General features: G+C 40.3%; 1 protein-coding gene across 2 annotated transcripts in view; it reads right to left on the bottom strand.

The window, feature by feature from the left end:
* Positions 1 to 7,869: 7,869 nt before the first annotated feature.
* Positions 7,870 to 26,074, bottom strand: part of VWA5A (von Willebrand factor A domain containing 5A) — a 29,915-nt gene continuing 11,710 nt past the window's right edge. For both annotated transcript variants that reach the window (XM_069565884.1, XM_069565885.1), the window contains exons 11-19: positions 22,607 to 22,686; positions 18,052 to 18,166; positions 17,134 to 17,298; positions 16,756 to 16,856; positions 16,240 to 16,505; positions 13,736 to 13,858; positions 11,378 to 11,508; positions 9,703 to 9,829; positions 7,870 to 9,204 (exon numbers count right to left, since the gene is read on the bottom strand). In XM_069565884.1, coding sequence (XP_069421985.1) covers positions 9,125 to 9,204; positions 9,703 to 9,829; positions 11,378 to 11,508; positions 13,736 to 13,858; positions 16,240 to 16,505; positions 16,756 to 16,856; positions 17,134 to 17,298; positions 18,052 to 18,166; positions 22,607 to 22,686 — 1,188 coding nt within the window. In that variant the 3' untranslated portion in view covers positions 7,870 to 9,124. The remainder of the gene's footprint in view (positions 9,205 to 9,702; positions 9,830 to 11,377; positions 11,509 to 13,735; positions 13,859 to 16,239; positions 16,506 to 16,755; positions 16,857 to 17,133; positions 17,299 to 18,051; positions 18,167 to 22,606; positions 22,687 to 26,074) is intronic.

The raw sequence follows: 26,074 nt of genomic DNA, 5'->3' as shown, positions 1-26,074 counted from the left end.
GGTCCCCAAGCATGTGTGGGGGAGCAGAAGCTAATGATAAGACATGGCATGGCAGAGGTTGAAACACTCACATAGTCCACCTGAGAATGAAGTCACATTTTCCAGCGTTATAACAGGACCTCATGTTTACTGCCTCTGACCAGAGAACAGAGTGCTCCAGCCAAACACTCTTTAATTCTCCTACTTATAAAAATGGAGTCTCTTAGGGTTTATGCATTCGAGACCTGTACACACCCCTGCTTCCAGGAGTGCTTCCTTGGAAGTTGATTCAGATCCCCTGAAGCCCTATTTGGGAATGAGTGATAGCTCTGAGGGAGCAATTAGTTTGTCGATCTATTCATCATCCAGATATGAAATAATAGTAGTGCGATTGTCAGAAAGGAATTCTCTGAAGTGGGAAATGTCTGTGTTCCTCCAAGAGTATTTGCATGGTAGCATGAGTTCCAATTCTAACCTTAGATCACCTGCAATGCTATCTCTTTTTTGGTTGTCTTTTACACCTTCAAACTTTTCCTTGTGATATCCTTTGTCTACTTTTTTTGAAATTATCTATACATCCATGCAACTATGTGGTTATCTCTAATAAATATCACTTCCAGGTAGAAACTTCATCAGTTATTATTCACTTTATGTCTACTATCATTATTTGTCGTTCAGGTCAGTACCTCTAAAGACAAATGTACATTCATGGAGGGTGATCAGTGTAAATAAAGGCGTTGGCTGCAAACCTTCTCCAAAAAAAAAAAATGATTGACTAAATAGCTAATGTTCAGTTAAAAACTCACAGTAAGCCTTTGCCACATGTTAAAGAAAAGTGAAAGTGTTAGTTGTTCAATCATGTCTGACTCTTTGCAACCCCATGAACTGTAGCCTGCCAGGCTCCTCTGTGCATGGAATTCTCCAAGCAAGAAGACTAGAGTGGGCTGCCATTTCCTTCTCCAGGAGGTCTTCCTGACCTAGGCATTGAATCTGGGTCTCCTGCATTGACAGGCAAATTTACTGTCTGAGCCATCATGGAAGCTCTGACACATTCTAAGTATTACGCTAATTCTTAAAATTTATTACCACATTTATTCTCCCAAAGAAACCATATAACAAAGAAACTGAAAAGCAGATTAAATAACTGATCACACAACTAAAAACTGAATGCACTGAGTCTGTCATTTTAAAGCCAATGTTTTTAAGCTCAACACTATGATGAACTCCAGAGATTTGAATTTTGTACCCAGACAGATTTGGGAGAATGGCATTGAAACATGTATAATATTATATAAGAAAAGAATCGCCAGGCCAGGTTCAATGCAGGATACAGGATGCTCGGGGCTGGTGCTCTGGGATGACCCAGAGGGATGGTACAGGGAGGGAGGTGGGAGGGGTTTCAGGAAGGGGAACACGTGTACACCCATCATGGATACATGTTGATGTATGGCAAAACCAACACAATATTGTAAAGTAATTAGCCTCTAATTAAGATAAATAAATTTAAATTAAAAAAAAAAAGGCTTCCAGGGCTGATAGATAAACTTTGTATGCACTCTTCCATGTGATGATTCAGGAATCATGGGCATATCTGGTAGAAAGATTTATTTTCGATGCAGAAAGTTTAATGATTAGAAATTGGACTCAGAGCAACTGTGACTTTCCTAAAGTTAGGCAGCAGAACAGTCATCTCCAAGCTTAGCCCTCCTTCACTGCATCATCACTGCTTCCCAAAACAACCCCATGCAGAAAGCAGCTGGCCCTGTGCGAGAGTTATTAATAGATTCACTTGAGGGTTTTGGAGGAGTGTTGTGTATGCCCTTAGTGTATGCCTTATTACCATTTTTATTGTGTATTCCATGGCAAGATTTTATGAGAGAGAGAAAAAGAAGAGAACCTGTTCAGAATATGTCGTTTCATAGGAATCGAGTCTCAGAAATTTCAGTAGGTATTTCTCAAGGGAGCAGTCTTGCTACAATTTATTTGTAGGAAATCTTGCCTTATTTGGATCACTCTTGTTTTAATCAGAAAAAAAAGCCCTGCCTTGTTCAATGCCTTTTATCCTCTCTCTGAAATTCAAGTAAGTCACTAGTACATTCTTGCAACAACTGATTTCTCAACTAATCATTCAGCAGAACTTTCTGATTATAAATAGCAGGGCTAAGTACAGGCATTCTCGGTCCAGTGACAGGTGCTTTATTGTTTGTTGGTAGGGCTGGGGTCTGGCATGAGTAACCAAGTGAAAGTTTCTTCTTTCATCTGCAAAAACTCAGCAGTGAAGAAGTGGACTGTTAGCCAAAATGGAAGAGTAAGATATGGCTACTTACTGGGTCATAAATTTCTTAATCTGTTTTCCCCCTCCCTTTCTTTTTCTTTTTTTCCTTCTGGTAAGAGAGTGTTCAGTTGCTTTACTGGGCTCCCTAACAATTTAATTGTTTCTATGGAAGAGGTGGAACCCAGTTAATGGAGGAATTAAGTTAATAAATATAGGAACGAAACATACTTTCTGCATTTTTGTTGGGGAGAGATGGGTATGACAGAAATATCAGGGACTTGAATCCCAGGACACTCTCTTGAGTGGCTTGGTGTCCTTAGTTATTACCAGTTCTTAAGCGATTCCTCACATTTCTTTGTGGTCCCCATTCCCATGATGAGAGCTGGTCAACTGCTGGGATATGGTTCAGGTATGCTCAGAAGGCTACAGTACTGAAACAGCCCTTGTGTGTGATGGAGCAGACCAGGTACTAGCAGAAAGATGACTGACCTAGCAGGTTTGAGATATAGCCCAGTCTGTCAAGCAAACTACAGTATCCAGTTTCCAAGGCACAAGCAGACAAGTAGGCCATGGTTCAGAAAGAATAAAACTTTTAGTAACAGCTATCCTGAAAGATACAGTAGAGCATCCTTACAAAAGAAAAAAGAATATGTATAAAAAGATGCACCTTTGTGTCACATATAGTAAACATATGTGTGTGTAACTATATATATTCAGGGTTCAATTGCTAAGCTTTTTATGTTTATATTCATTCCTGTTTTGCTTTCTTTCATTCTAACAATATTAAATCCTGTCTTCATTCACATATTTATATTTCTAGCCTAGGTTTCCCCCCTTGAATTCTAGACTTGTTACTCAATATCTCCGTGTAGGGGTCTGGATGTTAGGCATCTCAAACTCACTGTAACTGAAGAGGCACTCTCTTGTTTTTCCATTCCAAGCTTTCCCACAACTATCTCTAGCTTAGTAAATAAAATGCTACAAAAAACAAAAACAGAGAAAATCTTGAAAAAAGTCAGAGTCAAGCAAAACACTTTATCCACTAAGGAAAAAGGATAAGAATTACAACATATTTCTTGCCAAAAATTATACAACCAGGAAAAAGTGGAGTGAAATGTGTAAAGTGTTGAAATAGATAAGCACAGAATATTGAATTGAACAGCCAGTAAAATTATCCTTCACAAGTGAAGGAGAAACAAATACTCTCAGACAAACAAAATCTGAGGAAATCTATTTCCAGGAGAACTATTCTTCAAGAAATGTTGAAAGGAATTCTTCAGAAAGAAGGAAAATAACATAGGTCAGAAACTCAGATCTACATAAAGAGAGAGTGTCAGAGAAGGAATAAATAAAGGTGAAACAAATACTTTATTTTTCTTAGTCTAAAAGATAACTTTTTAAAGTAATACTAATGCATGGGACATCATGAGAAATGCTAGGCTGGAAGAAGCACAAGCTGGAATCAAGATTGCTGGGAGAAATATCAATAACCTCAGATATGCAGATGACACCACCCTTATGGCAGAAAGTGAAGAGGAATTAAAAAGCCTCTTGATGAAAGTGAAAGAGGAGAGTGAAAAAGTTGGCTTAAAGCTCAACATTCAGAAAACGAAGATCATGGCATCTGGTCCCATCACTTCATGGGAAATAGATGGGGAAACAGTGGAAACAGTGGCTGACTTTATTTTTTTGGGCTTCAAAATCACTGCAGATGGTGACTGCAGCCATGAAATTAAAACACGCTTACTCCTTGGAAAAAAATTATGGCCAACCTAGATAGCATATTCAAAAGCAGAGACATTACTTTGCCGACTAAGGTCCATCTAGTCAGGGCTATGGCTTTTCCAGTGGTCATGTAAAGATGCGAGAGTTGGACTGTGAAGAAAGCTGAGCGTTGAAGAATTGATGCTTTTGAACTGTGGTGTTGGAGAAGACTCTTGAGAGTCCCTTGGACTGCAAGGAGATCCAGCCAGTCCATTCTAAAGGAGATTAGCCCTGGGATTTCTTTGGAAGGAATGATGCTAAGGCTGAAACTCCAGTATTTTGGCCACCTTATGCGAAGAGTTGACTTATTGGAAAAGACTCTGATGCTGGGAGGGATTGGGGGCAGGAGAAGAAGGGGATAACAGAGGATGAGATGGCTGGATGGCATCACTGACTCGAAGGACGTAAGTTTGAGTGAACTCTGGGAGATGGTGATGGACAGGGAGGCCTGGCGTGCTGCGATTCATGGGGTCACAAAGAGTTGGACACGACTGAGCGACTGAACTGAACTGAACTGAATGCAATGGATAATTATAAATAAATGAAGAACAATGCCACAATGAATGGGATGAAAGAACTATGAAAACTCTGTAACTCATCAAGGTACCTGAACTACATGTAAAGTAAGATAGTGCTATTTGAAGGTGGACCTGATATTGCAAATTCTAGGGAAACAACTAAAAAATACATATAAAGAAATATAACTGATATGTTGAGAGTGGAGATAAAATGAAATCACATATAATGCTTAACTGAAACCAAAAGAAGTGGGAAAATGTTTAAAAACAGATGCAAGAAATAGAAAGTGAATTTAATAAATATTAAGCCAATTATATCGCTGATTACAAAATGTGCTAACTAAACTAAAACTCAAAGATGGTCAGAGTAGCTAAAAACACAAGTGAAGTGAATTCACTCAGTCTTGTCCAACTCTTTGAGACCCCATGGACTGTAGCATACCAGGCTTCTCTGTCAATGGGATTTTCCAGGCAAGAGTACTGGAGTGGGTTGCCATTGCCTTCTCTAAGAGGATCTTCCTGACCCAGGGATCCATCCCAGGTCTCCTGTATTGGCAGGAGGATTCTTTACCATCTGAGCCACCAGGGAAGCCCTTAGTAAAAATACCAATGGGTTTCCTATAAGTCTCTGTAGAACAGCGTACCCTGCCCTGAAGGCACTAGACTCAGTCTGAGTGGGAGAATCTTGGGGCTATGTTATCTGCCTTCCCTCTGGCCAAGTCTGCAGCAGCCAGGAAACAACTACAGGAACAGGGTGAGGAAAACCAATATGAGAGCAGCTTCCTTCCCAGGCTCCTTGCCCAGATCATCAGTTCCTGACAGCACAGATGGTGTTTGACATTTTTCTAAAACATGAAGCACAAGCCTTGAACGTGGGCTTCAGTGCAGGTGATAAAATATCTTTGTTGGTTCTGAAGATAGACACTTGTTTAGATCTGAGGAATGTATAGTTGGTACAACATTCTATAACACAAGAGCACAACTAGAAAAATAAAAGCATGGGCGCTTATAGTTTATACTTTAAAATGGGAGTTGATTCTGCAGTTTAAAGAAGACACAAGTAAGATTATCCTTTGTTTTTTTTTTTGGTTTTTTTTTTTTTTTTTTGGTTTTTGCTCAGTTGCTCAGTCCTGGCTCTTTGCAACCCCGTGAACTATAGCCCACCAGGCTCCTCTATTCATGGGATCTTCCAGACGAGAATACTAGAGTGGGTTGCCATATCCTTCTGTTTTATTTTTGTTTTAGAAGTTCCTTAAGTCTCAAGTCTGGAAACTGAGGGTGAGCAAAGGAGAGATGAACAATGAATGGAACAGTCTACGTCCGGCACGATAAATGTAAAGGACTGTCATTTTGTGGAAGAGGGTAATTGTGCAAGTGCCATGGTCCTTAAGAACCTGTCTTTTCTGTCATTACATTGATAGGGACTATCTAGATCACGGGTCTCCAGCTTCTGGGATCTAATGCTTGGTGATCTGAGGTGGAGCTGATATAGTAATAATAGAAATAAAGTGCACAATAAATATGCTTGAATTATTCTGAAACCAACTATCTCCATCCCCATCACCCCAGGTCCGTGGAAAAATTCTTCCACAAAACTGGTCCTTGGTATCCAAAAGCTGGGGGACCTCTGATCTAGATGACAAACTTGAATGCAAGCCTATTTTATGAAAAGACTAAGCCCTTATTTCTCTAAGTTCAATGTGTGTACAGATCACTTGGTGAACTTGTGAAAATGCTGGATAAGCAAGCTGTGGTACATATACACAATGTAGTATTACTCAGCCATTAAAAAGAATACATTTGAATCAGTTCTAATGAGGTGGATGAAACTGGAGCCTATTATACAGAGTGAAGTAAGCCAGAAAGAAAAACACCAATACAGTATACTAACACATATATATGGAATTTAGAAAGATGGTAATGATAACCCTGTATGTGAGACAGCAAAAGAGACACAGATGTTTAGAATGGACTTTCGGACTCTGTGGGAGAGGGAGAGGGTGCGATGATTTGGGAGAATGGCATTGAAACATGTATACTATTATGTAAGAAATGAATCGCCAGTCTATCTTTGATACAGGATACAGGATGCTTGGGGCTGATGTGCAGGGATGACCCAGAGAGATGATATGGGGTGGGAGGTGGAAGGGGGGTTCAGGATTGGGAACTCATGTACACCCGTGGCTGATTCATGTCAATGTATGGCAAAACCAATACAGTATTGTAAAGCAAAATAAAAATAAAAATTTTTAAAATAAAGAAAATGCAGATTTTGATACTGTAGTTTCTGAGGTTTCCTAAAATTCTGCATCTCTAGCAAGCTTCTCAGTGACGTCAGGGCCATATTCCATGGGTTGCACTCAGCTGTAGTAAACTTGGAAGAAAGTCTTGGGAGGTGAGTCACCACTGTGCAAGTCAGGCAAATCTTCCTAATGCCAGTTCATGCAAGAGCCAAACAGGACTCAGCTGTGGGCCATTCTCCACCTAAGTGAACAGGTATTGTCATCTTGCTCAGAATGCTTGAATAATCGAGATGAAAATAATAACAGAATTCTAGTTTAATCTCTTAGTTGTAGGATGGGAATTCTAAGGTCCTGAAGGTAAAATCATTTGTCCCTCCTCACATGACTATTTAAATGTATGGTCAGGATTCCAACAGTGGTTTTCTGGCCAGTGCTCTTTACCTGCCTCATATAAGATAGGAAGCCAGGGACTTCCTTGGTGGTCCAGTGGTTAAGAATCCACTTGTGATGCAGGGGACACAGGTTCAATCCCTGGTCAGAGAACTATGATCCCATATGCCTCAGGGCAACTGAGCCCATGCACCACAACTAGAAATTCCATGTGCTGCAACAAAGGTTACACACGACACAGTAAAGACCTGCATACCACAACCAAGACCCAATGCAACCAAAATAAAATATATATATACATACATATATATGCAACAAAGATTACACACGACACAGTAAAGACCTGCATACCACAACTAAGACCCAATGCAACCCAAAAAAAGATATATATATATATATACATATATATGCAACAAAGATTACACACGACACAGTAAAGACCTGCATACCACAACTAAGACCCAATGCAACCCAAAAAAAGATATATATATATATATATATATATATATATATATATATTTGTATATATATTTCTCATTTAAAAAATGACAGGAAACCAGCCTACAACAGAAGATAGGAGGAAAGGACACAGCATGAACAGTAGAGGCACCAGAAAAGTTGGCTGGAAAAAACAAGGGATAATAAAAACTGATGCAGGTTCAGTGGGTAACTCTACAAATAAAGACCAAATACAACAAAGTGCAGGGTAGAGATAGCCATTTTAATATTGATATGATAGCATTTTAGGAGACAACACATCAAAAAGGGTCATTTCCACCAGGATAGAGTATATGAGACATAAGTTTCAGAAACACAAGGAGCTTCTTTCTTCCTCACGGGGTGAGTGGTCTAGGTAGAGGTCTCAGAGGAAATTGCCCTTCAACTTGTTTTTTCCCATATTATATGAGGTCAGATCTGGACTTAGAAGCCTCATGAGTTCAGACTAGGACTAAGGAGTCCATTAGTGCTTTCTTACTAACATTTTTAAGGATTAAGGAAAAACAGGTCTCTATCAGACATAACTCAACCCAAGTCACCAAGGCAATGGGAGGAAAGGCATGTAGCAGGGGCAAACAAAGCCCAAGCAGGATCAATAAAGAAAGTCCCCAAGAAATAAAGGGTGGGATGAACTGGGATAGTAGCGTTGAAACATACATATTACAATATGTAAAACCAAAAGCTAGTGGGAAGTTGCTGTATAATGAACACAGCTCACCCCGGTATTCTGGGATAAGCTAGAGAGGTAGGATGGGGTGGAGGGTGGAAGGGAGGTTCAAGAGGGAGGGGCCATATGTATACTTATGGCTGATTCACATTGTTGTATGGTAGAAACCAACACAACACTGTAAAGCAATTATCCTCCAAATTAAAAAAAAAAAATTTTAAAAGAAGCTCCCCAAATGCCAGATCTCACAGTGGACCCCTGAGTCTCCCTCTTTGTGATCTTAAGCTTATATTTATCCCAGTGTTGGCTTTCTACCTCCCCTCCAACTCTTCTTCCTATCTAAAAATAGAAAACTGCATAGTTCTGGTCCAGTCTGGTCCTGATAAGTACCTAAGAACAAAAACAGACAGAAAAAAAGTGCAGAGAATTCTCTGATTCAAGCATTCCCTGAACATGATTGCTACAATCTTTAGTCTGGAGTCCACATCACCTGTGTTCCATGTGGTCATTCTGGACAATTGAGGAGGAACATTATAGCCTGGGAATGCTTTGAATTCCTCTAAGAAAGGGAACTGATTCTGGGACCCATGACACTCAGCTGAGAGTATGAGCTGGGGAAGGAAAAGCACATTCGAAGAGAACCTGACACTGAGAGGCAAGAGGGTGTGGCCGCCCACTGCTCGTGTAATAAGGAGCTGCCAGGACAGGTGTAAACTACAGAAACTTCAGAGAAGAGACGGTGAAGGCAAGGACTGTAGCGTAGCAGAGGCACTTCTTCTGGACGGTCTCCTCAGGGGCCGAAGATGGCAGGATCCACAGAAGATTTCACGAAAGCAATTGCAGCTTTCACAAGCTCGTGCCTGACGGACCCTGGTAGAGGAGGAAACAAAAATGAGGGCTGAGGGACAGCGATGAGAGGACAGGCTCTTCTCCCAGGCTCCCCTAAACTCTTCAGCATCTTCCCTGAGCCCTACTTAGCAGTCTTCAATACCCCTGACTTTTTTCTCCCTAGTGCCCAGGCTCCCTTTAATCTTCTCCGGCCCCAGAAATATTCAGCAGCAGTGAAACGATAAATACCCAAGGAATAAGGGCTCCACATCCAGTCTTACACTCAGTACAGCACATTTTCACTTCACGTCCTTCTCACAGCTCACACTCCCCACCCACCTCCTCCACTCCCCCATTTCAGATTGCACCCTCATCCAACCAGTTGGGGCATCAGGAAAGGTCTGAACCAGGATGGTCAGGAAGGGAAACATGGGGACCCTATCTTGGTAACCCTCTATCAGGCTTGGAGGCTCAATGCCTGGGATGATGGCTAGCTTCCTAAACACGGGGAAAGATGGGGTCTTAGGACTGGGTTCCTACCTGCGTGGATGTGAATCCAGGCCACTGCCTTCCTTTCCAGAAGCTCCCACTCACAATCCATGTCCTTAGCGTTGTCATGCAGCCAGAGCACCGCCAGGACTGTGGCCCAGCTTGAAGAATTCACATCCTGTACCACAGAGAGAGATTTCCCTGAGGCCCCCAGGTTACGTTCAGGGACTGCCCTCATGGCCCAGTGGTTAAGAATCTGCCTGCCAATTCAGGGGATTTGGGTTCGATTCCTGGTCAGGGAACTAAGATCCCACGTGCTGCGGGCAACTAAGCCTGTGCGCCCCGCAGCCAGAGTCTGTGCACTGCAACGCAAGATCCCTCATAATTCAACTAAGACCCAATACAGTCAAATAAATAAGTATTTTTTAAAAATTGAGGTTCCTTGTTGAAGGACTCTTCATTCCCCTGATTTATTGATCCAGTTACCACGAGAAGGAAGGAAATGTTAGTCAGACACGCCTTGTTCTCAATGAAACCAAATTAGAACTTCATGATTCTCATATCTTCTTCCACTTATTTGTAAATTACCCCTTTAATTATTTGTTTTAGAATAATTATTTCCAGAGAAATATAATGCTAGACACATATATAACTTTAAATGCCCAAGCAGCCACATGTAAAAATAAAGACATTGAATTATTTAATATATTGCCTTTAACTTAATATATTCAAGTATTATTTTAACATGTAATCAATTTAAAAATAATTATCAAGAATGGTTTACATTTTTATGTTGTCTTTGAAATCAGTTTGTCTTTCACAACTCTAGCACATTTCAATTCAATGGAAAATTTAATTTCTCACTTGCATTTGTCACAGCTCAAGCTCTTAGAGGACACAGGTGACTAGTGGATACTATATTAGATGAGGCAATTATAGAATATTTAAAATTTAGTTAATTACCTTCCACATTTTGAAAATTCAGCATGATGGGTGTCCTTCAAGTTTTTGACATTTGTCTCATATGTCTCATTTGGCGTATATCTCAATATTCAACAGTTTCTCAACTAGAGGATTCAGTAAGTTACCTTGAAATTCTTGAATATAATTTGTCCTCATCAGCATTCTTGAACACAATTGAAATAACTAAGTTGTCCCTATTGATACTTCACCTATCTTAACTTTGGTGAAATTCTGTTACTTTCTGGACCACCCTGTTTAGTAGAAAGAACATAGATTCTGAAGACAGATAGTCCTAGATTGAATCCAACTCTGCCACTGACTAGCTGAGTATACTCAAAGATATTGTCATACTTCTTATTCATCTATTAAGTACAGCATGAGTAGGATTTACCATATTTAATTGATTGATGAATAAATAAGGTCATGAAGGGAAGTGCAATGCACAGGGGCTGGCATAAAGTAATTGCTCAATAAATATAAGTAATTATAACTAAGATGACTGGCAGAAAATGTAGTTAAAGAGGATTTTTGCTTTCCCTCTGTCATCCATCAACTCTAAACCATCAACTTCTACTAACACACTAATTCTTTGTTCTTTCTGCTCCAACACAGCCAGAAAAATCTTCAACTTCTATTTATCAGAAATTAGTCTATGACCTCTTGTATTCTCCTTCCTGAGGTGATTCATGATTCACCCCAATTCTCATTACTCACCTTAACCTCACAAAAATATATACACTCTCTTTTCTTCTCTGAATCTCACCTTGTCAGGAAGTGCAGCTTGTATGTCTTCCAACTTCATACCCAGGACCAAAGCCAGACCTTCATTCAGATCCCAGGAACCATCTGCCTTTTGAAGGGAAATCAACTGTGCAAGACGATTATCTTCAACGACTGTGCGGGAGAAGAAAAGAAAGGATGGGAGATTATGGCGCTAATGGCCCCTGAGCATCCTGAGAGACAGGTCTGAATTCAGAGACAGGATGCAGTGAGAGCCCAGCACTAAACAGATACCAAAAGATCCTCATTTTAATCTTGTCCCCTAGGACACATGCCCTCTCTCTGTGACAATGCAGGCCACTCCGGTGACACACTGACAGCACTGAAAACATTCAGTGACAAGGGAAAGATACAGGCCACTAAAGAACCCACATGATGGTGCTGTTTAGGTCTTACCCAGTCCTGTTTATTTTATTTTTATTTTTTTAATTAATTTTTATTAGCATATAGTTGCTTTACAATGTCATGTTAGTTTCTACTCTACAGCAAAATAAACAGGACTGGGTAAGACTTAAACAGCACCATCATATGGGTTCTTTAATGACCTGTATCTTTCCCTTGTTGAATTTTGAATTTCCTTCCCATGTAGGTCACCACAGAGCATTGAGTAGAGTTCCTTGGGCTATACATTTGGTTCTCACTAGTTATCTATTTTATACACAGCATCAGTCATGTTTAAATGGGCCTTAAAACTTTAGGTATATTAAAAAAATTCTAGACAAATATGGTTTGGATTCAATTATCAAAATTTCCAAAGAAAGCAGATATTATGGAAGCTCTCAACAGTCTACCTCAAAGAATAGCCTAGTGTCCAATCCTGGCGGTATGAAAACTGCTTAAAGGCCACAAAATTTTCATAGAAAGTATCTCACATCTGGCTATCAATCCTATGAGATGGTGTACTTACAGCAACTTAGAAAATTAGTAGGTAAGAAAAACTGTAACCAGAGAAACAGTTCCACTCCAATGGAAAAAGAAAAAATACCTAAGGCTCTGATTTCCACAGTCTTAGTTTGAAACTCAGTACTGTTAACACTCAAAATGTAACAGTTCTTTAACAGGAATGTCAGCCTTCTCTGTAAATTCAAGACAATAGAGTCTAACACACGACAAAGAATGTGAAGTACTTGGAAGGCCACTAATAGCTCTCTATAAATAGTAATCGCTCATTAATTCATAAAAACCAGCAACTTATTCTCCTGGGTAATTTTTCTTTCTACTTTGGTAAAAGAATTCATAAGTGAGAAAGCTCAGAGTGGGGATATTCTAAGTTACTGAGATAGTAGGACACTACAGACAACCAACACAAACTAGTGGTTTGTCCAAAGAGTTTTCCAAAAGATCTTATGGAAAAACCCGAATGAACTTTTTGGACAACCCAAGAAGGTTCTTGTGGCAACCCAAGGAGGTGAGGAGCTGTGCAGATGAGCGAGCTAGCTAGCGTGAATAAGTGAACCAATTTGCCTAAAACTCCACAACAACTGGGAGTACAGAGCTCTGAATCCACCGTAGACCCTGAAGCTGTGATAACTGAATGAGAATGAGTACCAAATAAGATTTTAAAGAATGAAATAATTGTATAGCACAAACTCTAGCTACAAAACTGGGGAGACTAGAAAGAAATGTCCTGTTAGCCTATTTTAATAGAAAAGACATCTCTTCATGGTGAAATGTACTTAGATTCCATTTGTTATGTACATGTAAAGCCAGCTACTTGAAACAAAAGGCAATGAGCAAGGAACACTCTTTGGTGACAGACGATCATCAGACGGTATCTGGAAGACCCATTTGTAAACCCAGTCTGTACAAGAATGGCAGTGTAGCAGGGGCCCACACATGGTAAGTTGTGCGGGAGGAGGGCCCCAGCCCATAGGCAAGGAGTGTGAGCTGAGATGGCAACGTGGTTTATCTATCTAGGGCTTAACTCAGACTCTACTGGGTAGGTTTCAGGGTCATAAGCTGTATGGACTGACCCTGGCAAATATAGGGACTGGACAAATCTCACCCTCTGCCTGCTGCTTTTCAAATAGGTAACTTCCTGGTAGAGAAAGTCACAGGGCTCCCCTGGTGGCTCAGGTGTAAAGAATCCACCTGCCAATGCAGCTGACACAGGTTGGACCCCTAGGTCGGGAAGATTCCGTGGAAAAGGAAATCGTAACCCGCTCTAGAATTCTTGCCTGGGAAATTCCATGGACAGAGGAACCTGGCAGGGTACTGTGCAGAGTCAGACACGACTGAGCAACTAAACAACAATAACAAAGAAAGCCACAAGATAGCAGAGAACTGAAGATCTGCTCTTCAGTTCCCATAGAAAAGAGGGTAAGACTGAGGCCCATCTCACCTGGACCGTGAGTTTCAGCATTGGTCTTTTTGGCAGAAGCACGAGACTTTGGCTTCTCAAGACAGGCCTCTGACAGGCATTTCTTCTCTTGTCTATAACCAAGACACATGCGTGTTCTTCGTCCTATACAGGCGGTAGACAAACACTGGTCAGAAAAAGTCCCTGGAAAGATGCTCAGGTAGAAAGAACAGGCTCTGTTTAATCAGAGGCTTAAAAGGATCAGGATCATGACTATTCTGCTGGTGGGACACCCTCAGTAATGAGTGATCATCAGTGGGCCGAGAAGGAGGATGGAAGCAGGAAAAGGTCTCTGAATGAGCTGAAAAACACCAGTGTAGACATGGAGACCAAGGCGCCCTCTATGCTCGAGTGTAGCCAAAGGCCCTGGATAATTTGAGACCCTCCTATCCAGATCAGTTCTGCCACTGGCTCTATTGTGCATTGTTTTCTTCTACCATGAGCCCACATCCTGCACACAACATCACCCTCTGAGTGCTTTGTACTTTGTCTTCTGGAACTCTTGACACAGGACAAAGACCTCTTCTGCATCGTGAGTTTCATCACAAGAGGCTTCTTCAGACTATCTTAACTTAAAACTGTTAAAACCTGTTCCTGCCCTACCCCTCAAATTGCTCGAAGTGCCATATCCCAAGTCCCCAGGTTTGGGAGGTGTGTGTGGAAACCACTTCATTGCCGATTGCTGCAGCCAGGTCACCAGCCTACCAATCTCACCTGGGTTACCTTCCTCATATCCTTGCTGCTGTCAGCCTCCAACCTCTCTGTCACTTCCCATCACCCACTGGAGTGTCTGAAAGATCACAGACTTGCACTTCATTACAGGCTGCATCACCTTGAGAGACATCAACACCTATCTATGCAGATAACCTGTCCAACACTTTAAAACTTCGGGACTTCTTCAATCAAATGGCTTCAGCCTCCCCTCTACTTCACCACTCCCTCTCAAGTCAGAATCTTATTATCAAGCAAATTGTTCCACTTATACAAAATAAACTTTTAAAATATTCTACTTTTATAATACAGAATCCACTTCTCCCAGTTTCTTTTCTTTTTTATTGGTTATGTTTTTTAATTGGAGAATAATTGCTTTAGAATGTTGTGTGGGTTCCTGCTGTACAACAATTCAATTCAGCTGTAACTGTGTGTGTATACGTGTGTAGCTCCTACATCTGGAGCCTCCCTCACCCACTACTCCACCCCTCTAGGTCATCGCAGAGCATCGGGCTGGGTTCTCTGGGCTATGCAGCAGCTAGCTATTTTACACATGGTTGCGTATATAAGGCAACGCTACTTTCTCACTTTGATCCACACTCTCCTTCACTTCCTGCGTCCATACGTCCATTCTCTACGTCTGCGTCTCAATTTCTGCCCTGCAAACGGGTCCATCAGAACCACTTTTCTAGATTCCACATATATGCATTAACAGAGTGATATTTGTTTTTCTCTTTCTGACTTACTCCACTCTGTATAACAGGCTCTATGTCTTTGACCTCATCTGGATTCTAAATCTGTTTCCTCTATTTTTTTTTCCTATGTAACACTTCCTTCTATCTTTACTTTCTCCCCTAATTACCTTAAATCTCAGGTCCAACAGTACTACTCTCTTATCAATATCAACTCTATGTCCCTAATGTCCTTTTCATTACACCCATCTGACAAAACCCCAACCTCAGTATTAAGCCAACACTCTACCTGCTTCATTCTTATACCAAAGCTCCTGATTCCTTTTAGTAGTTTGGTGCCACTAAAAAAGTCAAGGAATCAAAACTAAACTGGACTTTCAACATCATGCTGGGTCTCCATTGCTGTGTGTAGGTTTCCTCAAGTTGCAGCAAGCAGGCTTCTCATTGCAGTAGTTTCTCTTGTTGTGGATTCCAAGATGAGCAGGCTTAAGTGGTTGCAGCACACGGGCTCAGCAGTTGCAGCTGCTGAGTTCTAGAGCACAGGTTCAGTGTTGCCACTCATAGGCTTAGTTGCTTCACAGCATGTGTGATCTTCCTGGACCAGGGATCAAACCCGGGTCTCCTACACTGGCAGGTGGATTCTTAACCACTGAGTCATCAGAGGAGCCTCACTTATACCCTTTGTCATCCTGTAATATGGACTGTTTCCTGATCCAAGCCAATAAAACTGTTCTTCATTAGATTGGCAAGGGCTTCTTTGATATTTATCCAGTAGCTCTTTTTCAGCTTTTACCTTGACTTTTCTGCAGTATCTAACATTTTGATGAACCCATCTGAATATCCTTTGTTTTGAATATACATTCATTTATTGTCTTCCCACTTCATTTCTTCTTAATTTCATATGGAAAATCCTCCGCCATCTATCCCTAGATACTTGGGATACCTAGTCCATGGGATTGCAAAGAATCAGACATGTCTCAGCAACTGAACAACAAGGACCTTTCACAAACCTTTGCTTTAAATGCTGTGTTCAGATGTCCAGAGGCCCTTCTTTTGCATGAGTTTGAATGGGGTAAAACTTACCAGTTCCACACCTCTGTAGTGACATGGATTGCATCACTGGGGCAGCATGCAACAGCATTGGCCTTGGAACATCCCGAGGAGCCAGTGGCCCCTGAATTGGCTTGCTGAAATCCTTGTTGACAGCAATGAAAGCTGTGTGGGAGCTTATGACTCCACACTCCATGCTAACTTTCAACACATCTTTTTTATCACCTGCAGGAGTTTCCCTGAGGCCCATGTCCTTGGTCTGCAGAAAGGATTTGGCTGCAAGTCGGTGAATGGTGAGGCTAAAAAATAAATAAATCCTGTGACTTAGAGACTCACACAAAAGTCAATTGTATGGGACCCTCAAAAGTTAAGGCTGAAAAGGAGGGAAAAACCAAATTAGGGGAAGAAAAAGATATAAATGGGTTAGGAAGGAGAAGTGATGGTAGGGCCACTACTGAACCCCAAAATAAGAGAAGGAAATCAACCCTGAAGGATGGCAGAGACCAAACAAGAAAGAAAGAAAATAGCAAAGGAACACTGAATTCTCACTTGGCATCGAGCTTGGGTTGTAGGGAAAATGTCACTTTATTCTCCAGACTCTCTCCTTGGAGTGTGTACTTGAGGCAAACTTCTCCTGTTGCCTCTGCTGGCTACAAATTAGAGAAGGGTAAAAATGGCAGAGGAAGAGATTACCAAAAGAAAGGATAGATATGGGGCAGCTCCCCAACCCAACCCAATAAATTTCTGACAGGGAACCAGGCCACTCAAGAAATCAGAGACTTGAAATAATAGAGAAGGGCCGGGCTGACTCTACCTGGCAAGGGAAATCTCCTGACGAGACTCTACCAGCTTTCATGGAATTGCCCAGAGGAGAATTTAGGACAATAGCTACTCTGACTAGAGGAACAGACAAGAATGAGAACTCACCGGCATTGTCCCGGTCAACTGGGCATAGAGGATTAATCTCTGACCCCTAAAGAGGACAGTCTGTTCTGGGGAAAGCATTTTAGCAGACAGACCATCAGGCAAATCCCAGCTGAGAGAAACATCGTCTACCACAGGCTGCAGAGAACGTTTAAGGGCTCTAAGTGCCTGGTGAAGGAAAAAGATCAGAATAAGCACAAAACATAGAAACAGCAACAATACCACTACTAACTGAATATCACATACCTAGTGTTAGGCAACACAGTACATGATACACCTATCCTTGATACTATCTGCACCAGGACACGGGCATTATTCCTCTTGCTTTACAAATGAGGAAACTAACATTGAGAGATTGAATGACATAATTATGAAGGAAGGAAGGAACTGTCTGGGAAAGGAAACCCAGGAGAGGTAGGGATTGGATAAGAGATCTGGCAAAGAGGAATTTAGAAATATAATGAGAGGTGGAAGATGCCTTCCCTTGTGTATAGGAAGCAAATGGACTATCAATCTACCACCTCTTCCAATCTACCAGACCTACGACTGCTGTTCCTTCATCTTTACTTTGTAGTATTTGCACAGAGGATGGGGTTCAATACCAAAAGAGGCCCTAAAGCAAACACCTGGAATCTCAATCATGACATTCAAAATTCAGTGTCTCTGTTTCGGGTCTTAAACCCAAAGCCCTAACCTATTCCAGCATCTTGGCTCTGGGCCTCCAACTACTAGAACCAGATGCCATTTCTCCCCAAACTATATACTGGGCTCCTTCTGCATAAGGCTGAAAGTAGTCCCATTAAGTATATAGGCCAAGTCCCTGGGGATATAAGAAAATGAATGCTGGCAAGGAGTTGTTGCCCCACTCTGCTCCACACTCTTCTTATATTGCCACCTCTAGACACAAGGCCTGTCCCTCACCTTGGCCTGCATTCTCTCCTTGCCTGTGATAAATTCTGAAGTGCCCCGTGACACCCGGGCAATGCCTTTTACTAGGCTGGTGGAGACTCCTTCACCAATACCAAATGAAAAACATCTGGAATTATAAAAGAAGATGTTAGAGACAGGCACCATAAAATTAACACAAAATGATCAAAAAGACATAAATAGTTTTCTTCCTTGACCAAAAGTATGAGCTACCATTTATTGAGCATATTTCAGGGGACCAGATGTCTTAAATTAATGATGCAATTTAATCATCACAAGGTTCCTAAGACATAGGCTAATATCTCATTTTTGCAGGTAAGGAGCTAAGGCCCGAAGGACTTAAAAAATATGTCCAAGATCACATATCTACAAAAAAGCAGAAATTGCATTGAGCACTAGTCTGATCATAAGATGCCCCTGGCAAACCATTATATATTACACTGAATCTTGAAGCAGAAAAAAAAAACTAATAGGACTGTATCCTCATCAATTATTTTAATAATCAATCCAAAGAACTAATCAGAAATCAGAAGTTAGGAAAAGCAGACACTGCCATCAGTGTTTGACTAACACTGTAACGAAACCACATCTGCCCTCAAAAGGCCAGTCTTACGAAAAGTGAAAGTGTCAGATGCTTAGTCATGTCCGACTCTTTGCAACCCCATGGACCATAGCCCGCCAGGCTCCTCTGTCCATGGAATTCTCCAGGCAAGAATACTGGAGTGGGTTGCCATTCCCTTCTTCAGGAGATCCTCCTGATTATTCAGGGATCAAACCCTGGTCTCCTGCATTGCAGGCAGATTCTTTACCATCTGAGCCACCAGAAAAAAAGTGCCTCCTGCTCTTTTAACTAGAGGGTCATCTCCCCACCCTTGTCGATGGGCACCAAATAGCTTTTAAACCACAAACAGATTCCCAAATAAGACTGTCTATAAGCAGAGATACTACAAATATAAGCATTTTTAAGAGCATGAGAAATAGTTTTCATTATATGAAATTAATACACTATAATTTTGGCCTATAAATCCATCTCTTTTTTATCAGGTTAATGTGAGTCATCATCCCCATATCTAGTGATATCAGCCTCAGGATTAATGCTCTTAAACGTGGAGAGCTAAGAACCTGACATCCAACTGTAGGAACCTAACTGTGATCAAGTCCTCTAGAGACCACAGCCTGCCAACATACTGGTATTATCTTCTTCAAATTCTCAACATGATCTCTAAATTGTTTTTTTGTTGTTGTTTTTGGTAAGAAACAAAGAACATATTCATAAACAAGAGATAAGTGAAAAAAGACACAGGAGCAAGTTAAAAGGGCTTCCACTGACCAAACCTAGAAATTCTGAGAATCTAAATAGATAATGAGAGCAATGAATCTTTAAAAAAAAGAAAAATAATAGAAGAATCCAAAAGTACACATTGATACAACAACAACAAAAAAGGTTGGGGGGAGGGGCGGGACAGAGGTAGTCAGGAAGAGAAAATTCCTCTTTACAGTAGGATGCCAAGTAATAAATATGGAAACGTTGACAGAATTGAAAAAAAATCACCATTTTGTAACCACTAACAGCAATCTGGGCAATAATCGTCAGTGATTGCTAAAACTACTGGGTAAACATTGGCTGAAAACAAGATGTTTACAAAAATGTCAAAGTTATATGTCAGATACCACCTTTAACTAAGTGACAAAATTTACAGCCAGGCCCAAATTCACTTTGGAATATTTTTTACAAAAATATTTTACTATTAATCTAAACATAAACTTAAATAGTCAAACAAACATAATTGCAATTTTACAAAAATAACTAGCTAGTAATCTTTTAAAATGTCAGTGTCATTAAAGATAATGAAAAGCCAAGAAACTACTCTAGAGGAAGAGAGATTAAAGAGGCATAATAACTAAATAAAATACTTATTATTGGATTTCCTCCTGAAGAAAAATAAAAAAGCAAGCAAAATTCTATATGACATTACTTAAAAATTGGCAAAATGACCTATATTTAAATGATGTATTATATAAAAATTAAATATCCTGAATTGAGTAGTTGGTTTTTTTAATTTACTTATTTCTTTTTGGCTGTGCTAAGTCTTTGTTGCTGTGTGTACTTTCCTCTAGTTGTAGTGAGAGGGGGCTACTCTCCAGCTGTGGTGTGTGGGCTCCTCATTGGAGTGGCTTCTCTTGTTGTGGAGTGCAGGCTCTAGGGCACACAGGCTTCAGGAGTTGTAGCTCCCGGGCTCTAGAGCACAGGCTCAATAGTTGTGGCCCATGGGCTTAGTTGCTCTGTGGCATGTGGGATCTTCCTGGGTCAGGGATTGAACCCATGTCTCCTGCATTGGCAGGTGTATTCTTTACCTCTGAGCCACCGAGGACGCCCAAGTAGTTTTATTCTGGCTATTTGTCAGATACTCTTAGTTCTTAGAAGACGAATGCAAAATGATATGCATAAGAAAGGTCATGGCATCTGTGGCTTGCTTTCAACTATTTCAGACCAAAAAAATTAAGTGAAATCAATATGTTAAAACGTTGATGACTGCTGGATGTGAGTGAATGGTATATGAACATCTATTGCTTTATTCTTGCAACTATTTGCTAGGTTTGATAAATATTTCAAAACAATATATAGGAAACACATATTTAGAAAAAATGAAGAAAGACCCAAATGAAAAGAAGGACATATCACATAGGGGAAATGTTTGTTACAGCAAATATTAAAGTTCTCCCAAAACTGACTTATAAAGAGAATACAATTTAGTCAATATCCAAACATGTTTCCTCTTTTGGTAAAAACTGACAAACTAATCATAAAATACAAAAAAATCCAAGAATGACTAAGTCTTGAAAAAGAGCAAAGCTGAGGACTTACTCTACTAGAAATGAAAATTTATCAGAAAGTAACATTAGTTTATACAGTGTATTGCTGGCACATGTCCAAATAAACAGACCAGCAGAATGCAGCAGAGGATCCAGAAACAAGCCACACATGGATAGATGCTTGTTTGTGACAAAATGGCTCTGTACATCACTGAGGAAAGGACAAGCTTTTAAATAAAATATACAAGGTCAACATAATATCCACATGAAAACCAAAAAAAAGAGAGAGAAAAAAGAACCCTGACCCCTAACTCATACAATTCACAAAAATAAATTTCAGATCAACTGTGATTCTAACTGTGAAAGAAAATACAATAAATCTTCTAGAAAATGACAAAGGCAAATAGCTTGAAGACCTTGGATAATGGAAGACTTTTTAACAGAATAGAAAAAAATACTAACCGTAAAGCAAATTACTAAAAGAGAAAACTATATCAAATTAAGAACAATTATTAATCAAAAGATACCCTCTTGAGGGAAAGCCATAGAACAGAATACTATATTTCTAGAACATCTCAGAAACTGTTTGTACCTAGACCATAGAATGAACTACAGATCAATTTTTTAAAAAAGAAAATCTAATAGAAAAAAATTGGAAAGAGACTTGATCACAAAAGGACATCTAAGTGATCAATAAATATGAAAATGTGCTCAACTTCATTACTTAGGAAAATGTAAATTAAAACCATGATGAGCTAGTACTACACACACCCACAATATTAGTTACAGTTTTAACAAACAAGTGCCAAATTTTGGATAAGTAAAGCGGCAACTGGAACCCTGATACAATGCTGGTATGTATTATATTAGCACAGTAACTTGGAAAACTATTTGGTATACCCCCAAAATTTCACAATGATGTCAGTGTGTTTAAATTCTAGATTATATGAGCATAGATATGTATGTATATATTCATATATATGTATATACATGTTCATGTCCAAAAAACGCATGTACAAGAATGCAAGAATGTTCACAGAAGTATAATTTTCAGCAACGAAACCAAAGACCATCAGCAGTAGAATCAATACATAAATTATGGTATAATCACCCTATGGAATACTATATACCAATGAAAATTATGGCTCCATGAAAAATATGCATGAATCTCAACATACAGCTGAGGGAACAAAGCCAGATACACAGAAACAAAAACATGCTGCATAACTCATTTATTTTCATTCAAAAACAAGCAAAAATAATCCACAGTGTTATTTTATTTCCTCTTTGGAGAGGAAAAAAATGAGTAGAGATTAAAATTAGGATGTGACGGAAATGGATAGAGAAGTCAGACCCATTCTGGTACTAGACTTGTGTGGTGGTTACACATGTGTGTAACTCCGATAATTCACCCAACTGTATATTTAAAGTTGTATAGTTTTCTGTATTATTTTGATTGCAATGTTTATAGTAAAGAAAAAATCTTACTGTTCAGTTTTTGTTTCCATTGTGGTTTAGAGACACCACAAGATAATGATTTCATTGTGTTGTTGATATTATCTAGAAAACTACTTTTTTCTTTTAGTAGGAAGTGAAGATTATATAGAAAAATATTTTCAGTATTAAAACTAAAATACTTGAATCATTCTGTTGTCTGAAAGGAATATGAACACTGTTATCAGGTGGCACTAGATTGCATGTGACATTATATGGGTCCAGACACATTAACTCATACCTGTGCCTTAGACAGTGGCTCTTAACTTCTCTAACGACAGTAAATGTATCAGTAACTTCTCCATCTGTGAAGACAAAAACCTGTAGAAAGAAAACATCCATCAAGTCTCTGAAGTATATCTAAAGACATCAGAACTTGCCCTTGAAAAACCCCAACTATTTCATTTCAAAGACTCATGTCACTTCAGACAGGTCAGTTCAGTCGCTCAGTTGTGTCCAACTATTTGCAACCCCATGAATCACAGCACGCCAGGCCTCCCTGTCCATCATCAACACCCAGATTCACTCAAACTCATGTCCATCAAGTCAGTGATGACATCCAGCCATCTCATCCTCTGCTGTCCCTTTCTCCTCCTGACCCTATCCCTCCCAGCATCAGGGTCTTTTCCAATGAGTCAACTCTTCCCATGAGATGGCCACAGTATTGGAGTTTCAGCTTCCACATCAGTCATTCCAATGAACACCCAGGACTGATCTCCTTTAGGATGGACTGGTTGGATCTCCTTGCAGTCCAAGGGACTCTCAAGAGTCTTCTCCAACAGCACAGTTCAAACGCATCAATTCTTCGGTGCTCAGCCTTCTTCACAGTCCAACTCTCACATCCATACATGACTAATGGAAAGAATATAGCCTTGACTAGACGGACCTTTGTTGGCAAAGTAATGTCTCTGCTTTTCAATATGCTATCTAGGTTGATCATAGCTTTCTTTCCTTCCAGGGAGTAAGCGTCTTTTAATTCATGGCTGCAGTCACCATCTGCAGTGATTTTGAAGCCCCAAAAAATAAAGTCTGACACTATTTCCACTCTTTCCCCATCTATTTCCCATGAAGTGATGGGACCAGATGCCGTGATCTTAGTTTTCTAAATGTTGAGCTTTAAGCCAACTTTTTCACTCTCCTCTTTCACTTTCATCAACAGGATTTTTAGTTCCTCTTCACTTTCTGCCATAAGGGTGGTATCATCTGCATATCTGCAGTTATTGATACTTCTCCCAGCAATCTTGATTCCAGCTTGTGCTTCTTCCAGCCCAGCGTTTCTCATGATGTATTCTGCATATAACTTAAATAAACAGGGTGACAATATACAGCCTTGACGTACTCCTTTTCCTATTTGGAATGAGTCTGTTGTTCCATGTCCAGTTCTAACTCTTGCTTCCTGACCTGCATATAGGTTTCTCAAGAGGCAGGTTAGGTGGTCTGGTATTCCCATCTCTTTCAGAATTTTCCAGTTTATTGTGATCCACACAGTCAAAGGCTTTGGCATAGTCAATAAAGCAGAAGTAGATGTTTTTCTGGAACTCTCTTGCTTTTTCCATGATCCAGCAGATGTTGGCAATTTGATCTCTGGTTCCTCTGTCTTTTCTAAAACCAGCTTGAACATCAGGGAGTTCACGGTTCATGTACTGCTGAAGCCTGGCTTGGAGAATTTTGAGCATTACTTTACTAGCGTGTGAGATGAGTGCAACTGTGTGGTAGTTAGAACATTCTTTGAAATTGCCTTTCCTTGGGATTGGAATGAAAACTGACCTTTTCCAGTCTTGTGGCCACTGCTGAGTTTTCCAAATTTGCTGGCATATTGAGTGCAGCACTTTCACAGCATCATCTTTCAGGATTTGAAATAGCTCAACTGGAATTCCATCACCTCCACTATCTTTGTTTGTAGTGATGCTTACCCACTTGACTTCACATTCCAGGATGTCTGGCTCTAGGTGAGTGATCACACCATCATGATTATCTGGGTCATGAAGACCTTTTTTGTATAGTTCTTCTGTGTATTATTGCCACCTCTTAATATCTTCTGCTTCTGTTAGGTCCATACTATTTCTGTCCTTTATCGAGCCCATTTTTGCATGAAATGTTCCCTTGGTATCCCTAATTTTCTTGAAGAGATCTCTAGTCTTTCCCATTCTGTTGTTTTCCTCTATTTCTTTGCATTGATCGCTGAGGAAGGCTTTCTTATCTCTCCTTGCTATTCTTTGGAACACTGCATTCAGATGCTTACATCTTTCCTTTTCTCCTTTGCTTTTCACTTCTCTTCTTTTCACAGCTATTTGTAAAGCCTCCTCATACAGCCATTTTGCTTTTTTGCATTTCTTTTCCATGGGGATGGTCTTCATCCCTGTGTCCTGTACAATGTCACGAACCTCTGTCCATAGTTTATCAGGCACTGTCTATCATATCTAGTCCCTTAAATCTATTTTTCACTTACACTGTATAATCATAAGGGATTTGATTTAGATCATATCTGAATGGTCTAGTGGTTTTCCCCACTTTCTTCAATTTAACTCTGAATTCGGCAATAAGGAGTTCACGATCTAAGCCACAGTCAGCTCCCGGTCTTGTTTCTGCTGACTGAATAGAGCTTCTCCATCTTTGGCTGCAAAAAGTATAATCAATCTGATTTCAGTGTTGGCCATCTGGTGATGTCCATGTGTAGAGTCTTCTCTTGTGTTGTTGGAAGAGAGTGTTTGTTATAACCAGTGTGTTCTCTTGGCAAAACTTTATTAGCCTTTGCCCTGCTTCATTCTGTACTCCAAGGCCCAATTTGCCTGTTACTCCAGGTGTTTCCTGACTTCCTACTTTTGCATTCCAGTCCCCTATAATGAAAAAGATATGTCATTTGGGTGTTAGTTCTAAAAGGTCTGGTAGGTCTTCATAGACCCGTTCAATGTCAGCTTTTCAGCATTACTGGTTGGGGCATAGGCTTGGATTACCGTGATATTGAATGGTTTGCCTTGGAAACAAACAGAGATCATTCTGTCATTTTTGAGATTGCATCCAAGTACTGCATTTTGGACTCTTTGTTGACCACAGTGGCTACTCCATTTCTTCTAAGGGATTCCTGCCCTCAGTAGTAGATATAATGGTCATCTGAGTTAAATTCACCCATTCCAGTCTATTTTAGTTCGCTGATTCCTAGAATGTCGATGTTCACTCTTGCCGTCTCTTGTTTGACCACTTCCAATTTGCCTTGATTCATGGACCTGACATTCCAGGTTCCTATGCAATATTGCTCTTTACAGCATCGGACCTTGCTTCTGTCACCAGCCACTACCACACCTGAGTATTGTTTTTGCTTTGGCTCCATCCCTTCATTCTTTCTGGAGTTCTTTCTCCACTCATCCCCAGTAGCATATTGGGCACCTACCAACCTGGGGAGTTCCTCTTTCAGTATCCTATCACTTGGGCTTTTCATACTGTTCATGGGATTCTCAAGACAAGAATACTGAAGTGGTTTGCCATTCCCTTCTCCAGTGGACCACATTCTGTCAGACCTCTCCACCATGACCCGCCTGTCTTAGGTGGCCCCACACAGCATGGCTTAGTTTCATTGAGTTAGACAAGGGTGTGATCCATGTGACCAGATTGGCTAGTTTTTCTGTGATTATGGTTTCTGTGATTCAGACAGGTATGAGGTTCCTAATGTTCACCTCTCTCACATGGTCTGATCACAACCCTGAGAATATTC

Source organism: Ovis canadensis, chromosome 21 (assembly GCF_042477335.2).
Source record: "Ovis canadensis isolate MfBH-ARS-UI-01 breed Bighorn chromosome 21, ARS-UI_OviCan_v2, whole genome shotgun sequence".
NCBI classification, from domain to species: Eukaryota; Metazoa; Chordata; class Mammalia; order Artiodactyla; family Bovidae; genus Ovis; species Ovis canadensis.
This window is presented reverse-complemented; position numbering and strand designations above follow the sequence as displayed.